The sequence below is a fragment of the Diadema setosum genome, chromosome 4 (assembly GCF_964275005.1).
Source record: "Diadema setosum chromosome 4, eeDiaSeto1, whole genome shotgun sequence".
NCBI lineage: Eukaryota > Metazoa > Echinodermata > Echinoidea > Diadematoida > Diadematidae > Diadema > Diadema setosum.
This window is the reverse complement of record NC_092688.1, coordinates 1,172,087-1,179,970: the sequence shown is the minus strand read 5'-3', so window position 1 is coordinate 1,179,970 and position 7,884 is coordinate 1,172,087. Positions and strand designations below refer to the sequence as shown.

The following is a 7,884-nucleotide window of genomic DNA, read 5'->3' as shown; positions in this document are numbered from 1 at the left end:
GAGTCCTCGTGCATTGTACTGTCAAACGATATGTGCATTATTCCAATATAATTGTTAATGGTCATTGCAAAATACGATTCGGAAGAACGCAATTATATTATGCTACACCATTTGTAACGAATAGGTGAACCTACATATACTTGATTCAAGTTTGTGGAATGCTCTGACCGTAATGTGAGCAAAGCATTAAATTAGATTTCCATGACATCGTTATGTAAGTACGCATCAGTGACTCATACTGTCATACGGCATGTTCAAGTGGCTGAGCTGTCATGAGAAAGAGCGCCACCTATTGTTCATTACACTAACATTATACTTTGACTGACTTCTTGTCTTTTCCATCATTCTCTTCCATCCAAGCCTCCCCTCTTTTCTTCTCTCTCATCCTCTCCTCCTCCTCTCTCTCCTCTCCTCTCCCCTTTCGCTTTGCTTGAAGTCAAGATGAGCCAAGAGAAGTAGAGACACTCAAAATGGATTACCGACATCAGTCGTGTCATTCAGAGAGAGTGAAATAACGTCACAGTCATTACGTTTGTAAACAATCTGCAGACCTGATTAACCCCATACGAACCACTATTGGAGAAATTCATGATAGCATCAATACTACACACATCACTTTCAGATGATATTGGATTAAAATCAAAGTTGCATGAAATGGAGGAGACGTATTGAAAAACGAAGCTTGTACTTTGCAGTCTCCACGTAGACAATAGAACTTAATATTGAACAAAGTTAATACCACCAAGGAAGCAATTAATAAAGTTGCTTGGATAAAAAAAAAAAGCACGTACACGCACGTACATACTTATACAAAATAATCAAACAGGCAGACAGGCAAACCCAAGGAAGCTCTCCTGTTAAAGAGAAAGAGAGAGGGGAAAAAACAAAAAAAATAGAATGAAAGAAAAGGAGAGAGAAAGAAAAGAAGAAATTACTTGAAGGAGAAACAGAAAGAGACACGAAAACAGGAAAAGAGAGGGAAAGGGTGAGAAGAAAGAGAAGTTGAAGGGTCTATACCAGCACACGCGAAGCACAGGATATGATTGATCACCGAGATAAAAAGTATAGGAAAAATAGATTGAGAATGAGTACGACGAATAAGAGAGAAAAGCAAAATTAAGTATCTATGATAATTAATCCGAATTCGATAGACTTCACGAAAACGTCACGAAAGCAATTTTAGTTTTATTTTGCGGAACACAACAACTATACAATCTCACATCTCTAGCTCTTTAAAACAACAGCCACAACAACAACAACAACAACAACAACAACAAAAACAAGAACAAAAACAATAACAGCAGCAGCAGCAGCAGCAACAAGTCCTGTGGGATGTGAACTGCTGGGTTTCAAGATCGAGCTACACTACTCGTCATACAAAACAATACCTAAATTATAATCTTATTCAAAGCATTATTGAGCATACTGAGACATGAATACAAACAATGCAAACTAATCTGATTCAACAATAAATCGAAATGTTCAGTTTATCTACTTGTCGATCAAACCGGGGCAAGGCATATCAAAAGCAAACCTAGAATTCCTGGAAACGTACGTCTACCAAATTTGAAATATTGTGATGATATTGGTGCTGAGCGGAGTCAGTAAACAACGGAGTATACATTTCTTGTCTATTAGGTTTTCGGTTTGGTAATGTCACACAACCCATGATCGAAAGTAATACAAAGTTATTTACATCACATTTGAGCTTAAAATCATATCAAGGTTTTAAGGGCTCGGTGAATTTTAGGTTTACATAATAATTGAGGCTCATGTAATAATCCATCAAACGATTTGTTTTTCTTCTGCATTCCATTTCAGTCATGTCATATCACTCATACTAAAATGGATCTACAAAACCTAATACTGTCTCCTGCTTGCTACTGCTCAATCATGGTCAGACTTGTGATGCTCAAGTAGAATAAAATGTGATGAGACTTAAAGTTATATTGTCTGTTTAGTGCCGACTAAAGTTTCTAATATTCAAACTATTTTTCTCTTCTTTTACGATAAGAAAATACCAGAAATTCTGAACATTCTAAATTCCCCCCACTGGTAACTCAGGTGGTCATCTGCGCTTTCCTGGATTTTAGGGAACAAGGATACAGTTTAGGCTCTCAATTACGAAAAAAATATAAAAATCATTGAAATACGGTATTAAGCGATTTCAGTAATTTTCCAGAAATATTTTTGATAAGGGATGACTTTTGAATCTTTCTCAACCAATCATGAAATAGGGTCGGGACAGTGATAGGGGGTCAAAATCCTAACCCCATTTCATGTTTAACCCTAACTGCACGGGGGAGGGGGGGCTCGGAGGCCCCCCCCCCCCCCTCGACATTTCGCACGATTACTCTGCAACACGCAATGCTCTCGCCGCGATGCTCCATGACTTTTTTCTTTTGAGATTCCCGCACATTTTGACACCAAATTTGTGACGCCTGGGGTACGGTTCTGAAGTTACATGACCTTTTGTACATGCACGTGAGGCCAAAAATGGCTAAAAAATGTGATTTTGTGTACAAAGTCAATGCAAATTGAGTTTTTTCACATGGTTCATATAAATATGCTTATTTTTACTCTCAATGGCTAAAATTAGTTTGCTTTAGGAGCATTATGCTTCAAAAAGTGTCTGTGACAAATTTTTTTTTTACAAAAAACAACAAAATCAAAAGGTCGAAAAAACAAGGAAATACATAAGAAATTCTTGAAGAAATTAATTTTGATACCGAATTTTTTTTTCAAGTACATTTGCTAAGAATGCCACAAAGATTAATTATTCCAAAAATGAGCACTTTTGGAGCTTTATTTACTGATTTAGATGAAAGATTCTGATTTCTTGCATGAATTATCATAATTAATCAAAATAAAATAAAAGAAGACTATTTTCTAAAATTTAAAAACACGACCTCGTAGATTACATCGCACACTACCATTGTGCAAAGTTCTGCGGCGATCGCCCGATCCACGGCCGAGATCTTAAGGGGGAGGGGGGCCCTTGAGGCCGCCCCCCCCCCGCCCCCCCGCCCCCCCGCCCCCCCCCCCCCAGTCTTTTGAGCTACCAAAATAGCCCAGTCTTTTTAGGGTTAAAAGAGCTATGTCTAAAAATCAGGGGAAAACAAAACAAAACAAAAAGTATAATATGTATATGGATGACAGCCTGAGTTGGGGGGGGGGGGTGTGAATCTCAACTGTTACATCCTTTTTATGTAAACACACGTCAATTTATTCTATATAATGAAGATATCTAGCCGTTGTATATTACTTTATATAAATGGTTTTACCCAAAGTATACACTCACCAAACATTTAGACGGATGTTTAGAATGGCTAGTGACTATGGAGGAAGTGAAGGACAATGGATTCAGAGCGATGGGGAGAGTAATACAGGCACGTTAGACATTCTAGACATTTGTACAGTGTGCACACATTACCTGCCTGGTCCAGAAAGAGTGCTCTCTTCAGCTCATAGTTCAAACTTGAGAACGGCACTCGAAGTCGTGTCGTGTCAATATCCGTATTGATAACTCAACACAGCATCGTAACCTATACACCATGCTAGGAAATACACACACAAAAAAGGAACCAACGTTTTCCAGCCACAATACTTTTATGCCCCCCCCCCCCCAAAAAAAAAAATAATAATGATAGTCGCTTTCACTGACAAAAGTCATGATTCGTATGATAGGTCATAGTTATTGACATTGTCAATTATTTTTTTGGAGGACTTTTATATTGTATATAATATACAGACAATGATGCACGTATATGCCAAAACTTACAGAATCTTGGATACCCATTCATAATACTATATAGGCCTTCGCTACAGGGAGTTATGTACACCCGCCATTACAATGATCCCCAAACCACTTTGGAACTTACGGTGAATATAATAGATTTTCACTGATTTCAGTTCAAGAGCATTTGCCCTAAACAATGTAACATTTAGAGAACTAACAACGCAAAACAAATGTTGTTGCATACGTTGTTTTACGTTTGGAAAGGTCAATCATTCACAATACTGTAACATTATGACATGATTGAGCTCCTTATAATTATAGAATATTCGTGTTAATAATAGACGTGACACATGTGCTCCCAATAACATTATTACATGTGTATGCATCCATAGTGTATTGTATTTACTTAGAATATCAAAACTAGAGAATCCATTTTTTTCATGCTATCACTGCAAAAGAACAACATCTATCACACTTCGCATTTCACATCAAATATATAAAGTCTATCGTTAGTGCAGAAAGCTATCTCACCACTCTCAAACTCTTGTAGACAGCACCAGTCCATTTCTGATAGTATTTTGAAATCAGTGATAATGGTATGCATGTACTCCAAATCTCTCGTGTATCGATCGATACTGACGAGACCCTCCTCGTGCTTCTCCCAAGCTACAATGACCGAATCATCTCGACAAACAGTTGGGTAGACTGACATACCCTCTTTCACCTTCAAGACATTCTCCTTCTTCCCCTTACTATCAAGGCACACGACATGTGTGTTATCCGTTAATATCAGGCTTCCCGTGGATTGAAAGGAGAATATTATTGCAAAGGTGTATATCCATCACACATTATTTCCCTAACTGCCTTACCACCATGTTGGGTAAATACCTGGATATTTTTTGGCTTCAAATAACCCACGTAGATATTATCATCTCTATCCACAGTGAGAGCACCAAGCCCTCCTTCATTACAACTCAACGTCTCGAAAGTGACGTCAAGTTTCTCCCACTGTGGAGTGTATAATAACACATTGTTTTTTGAATCACATACAACACTTCGACCATTAGAGAGGGATCCAATTTCATTGATACTGACATTCTTCAGCACGGTCTGCTGGAACTCGCCATCAGGGGAGTAAAGATGGATTCCGCCTCCAAACGATCCCACCGCTATCTTACCGTCTGGTGCACGAGTGATGCAGTTTAGGATGTTTTTGACTGGAAGCTCTACGTCTGCTTTGACATCGCAGCTCTTCAGCTCTCCAAGACAAATTTCATTGACCTTCATCTGTCTACGGAATGAAATCTTCCGAGCTTGTTCAGCCACACCTCTCGGCGATTGGTCGTCAGGATCATCTCGTCCCAGAAAGCTCTTCAAGTTCTCACACAATGTGTCGTGTGCAAACAAGGCGTCTTTCTCTAGAGGTACCTTCATACCGTGAGCCACCAGCTCTTCCATTGCGTTCATTTGAAGAATTGCTTGGTGACCCTCTTCCTCCATGGCCTGTAATTCCTTCTCAAATTTTTCAGACAATCGTTTCACTTGATATTTCAGGTCTTCTCTCCTGGCTGACAATAGCTGCATGTATTCTTCGTACGTCTTGTCGATGTCATCATCGAGCTTTCTCAGCATAGCTGTTATTTCATTGCGTTGTGTTTCTATGAAATCGATGTGATTTTCGATGGTTGTTTTCTTTGATTTTGCCTCTTTTTGTAACTCCTTGATATTTGTCATTAATTTTTCCTCATGGACAGCTGCCTTTTCCAGCGGATGACCCTTTTGCATGTGATCGAACGTCCCACACGTAATGCAGAAATACTCCCGACAATGGGTACAGAAACAGTCTTCATCAGCGCTGGGGTGTTTCTCACATTTCCGTCGACTCCTGAGAGGAACTTTTCCCGAGAGCATGTCACCGATGGGCACCACTTTGTGATTGGAGACCGGTTTAAAGGCAAAGTGGTTTATCTCACATGATTTACACATATAACTCCCACAGTCCTGACAGTACGACAGAGTTGGAGACTCTTGGTCTACCCCACAATTTGTGCATGTTGGATTCTTTGTCTTCACTTCGTCCACGAGAGAACTCAAGCGTTCATTTGTTTGTAACTCACTCATATCTCCACTGGGTACAGGCGTTCCTTCCCTGCACACAGGGCATGTTATAATTTGTTGGTTTGGCTGAGTTTGAAAGATACGTTCCAGACAGTCTATGCAGAAGGTGTGAGAACATTTCAGTGATTTAGGTTGGTTGAAAAGTGTCAGACAGATAGGACACTCAAGTTCCTGGCTGCTGATTTGATGAAACGTTGCCATCGTGTCTTTCTGTCTGTCTAACAGCAATAAAGACAGAGGTGAACGCATTAGCAAGCGTCAGCACAAATACATGTATATCTTTAGTATAGGCCCTCTTAATAGAAAATGGAAAGTTGTATAGCTCGAAAAAGCTGTGAGAATTTTTGCATTTCTAAAATCGAACGTAATGATTAAACACATTTTTTTTTAGTACGTGATATCATGTACTATGTATGCTTTGTGTGAAGTTCGATGTTGCTAATTTATCAAAGTTCATTTAATTGAAGGAGACCACAATCTGTTATCTGATGAGCCTGTCATATAGGATGGTGAGACATAGTAATGATATGATATTACTTTTCAGTATCGTAAAGAAGTATTCATTTTGTTCAACAATAAGATAATTAATTTTGATGCACTCATACAAATATGAGATTATTCCAGCAGCTATGATGAGGGATGTATTTTTAAAATCGTGACCCTGTATATAGGCATATTATATAAATATTATAATATGGAGTCTACAACTGTAATACATTGGCATTTTCAAAATGTTGATGGCATATTTATGTTTAAGTTGTCACTATAAATGCAAAACAATACAATTGCGACAAAGGTGATATTGATATACATTCTTCTTGTAGTATTAATTACAGGTGAGGTGTATGATATGGATTTTTTTTTATTTCATGCTGAACAAAATAAATATAACGATCACAAAATTCATGATGTAGACATGATTGTATGAAACAATATGTATACCATCAATTACTTTGATACCATTGATAACAGTGCATAGCATTTTAAGGTTTAAAAAAAAAAAAAATCGATTTTTCACTATGAAATAAAAAAAAAAACGTTTTGTGTTCTTGAAGACATTCTAAATCTTCCCAACGTTTCACTCTGGGCTTTTGAAGCCAATAACAGTAAGAAGCTTTCCTTGGAATTTGCAATTATATATGTGACCGTGCACCTCAAAACGAACATAGAGTCGCACACACTGATTTTGCGTGAGGACTGAAAATAAGTGAAATCGGTCAACCTAGCCGAACTTGACTTTTTCATACTTTCTGAAAGAGCGAGTCTTCTTTTACGTTATGCTAAAATTTGGTATCATAAAACGGGCAGGAAAGTGTGTTTTTTTAGTAGTTTATCTCGAACTTTTTCGGTAGAATAGTGTGATTAGATGTGTCTTTAGAATCCCTTTTTCATTTCTGCAAAACCTTGTCCACACTCTTCAATTTCAACTCTAATAACTTTTGAAAGAATAGTGCTACTGCTTTGAAAGTTGGCATTAATTAGGAACAGAATGTGTTAATGAGGCATGCCTAATTTCAGTTTAATCTAATAATCCCTTCATTGTTGTTACTCTGGTGGTTTATTTCCTGTTTTTTGTCCCATTCATCGCACAGCCAGCACGGTTTGGTAAAGAATAGACACTGTACTTCACAGCCTCTTTTCTCAGTTTTTGCTTTCTTTCCAATATTTAGATAGGTAAGGAGAGTCCATTTGATTTGAGTTATACATCATTTCAAAGCTTAAAGTGTCCTGTTTCAGAATATGGCCTTAACTAAAAATTCATGTCTGGCGACTTTTTATTTGTTTTGTGGTGCAGGGTCACATATGCAATATTTCAAAAGTTAATACCTTGTAATCACGAAAAAAACATATATGTAACGTTTGATAAAGTAGAAATAGTGTAAATTAAAAATATGATGCATATTAATAAATCATGCAAAGAAAGAGAAAATCAATGAAAAGTGAGCAATTCATCATCACTTAGAATATGGCTTGGCACAAGTCAGCCAGAAGATTGTTGACCAAGGCATATAAAGTATATATATATA

The 7,884-nt window shown here is 37.7% G+C and overlaps 1 protein-coding gene across 1 annotated transcript; it reads right to left on the bottom strand.

Moving 5' to 3' along the window:
* Positions 1-818: 818 nt before the first annotated feature.
* On the bottom strand, positions 819-6,058 carry LOC140227177 (probable RING finger protein 207 homolog). The gene is made up of 2 exons (XM_072307608.1): positions 4,835-6,058; positions 819-854 (listed from the first exon to the last, which is right to left on the bottom strand). Exons 1-2 carry the CDS (start codon positions 6,056-6,058, stop codon positions 819-821), a joined length of 1,260 nt encoding a protein of 419 aa, XP_072163709.1.
* Positions 6,059-7,884: the final 1,826 nt, after the last annotated feature.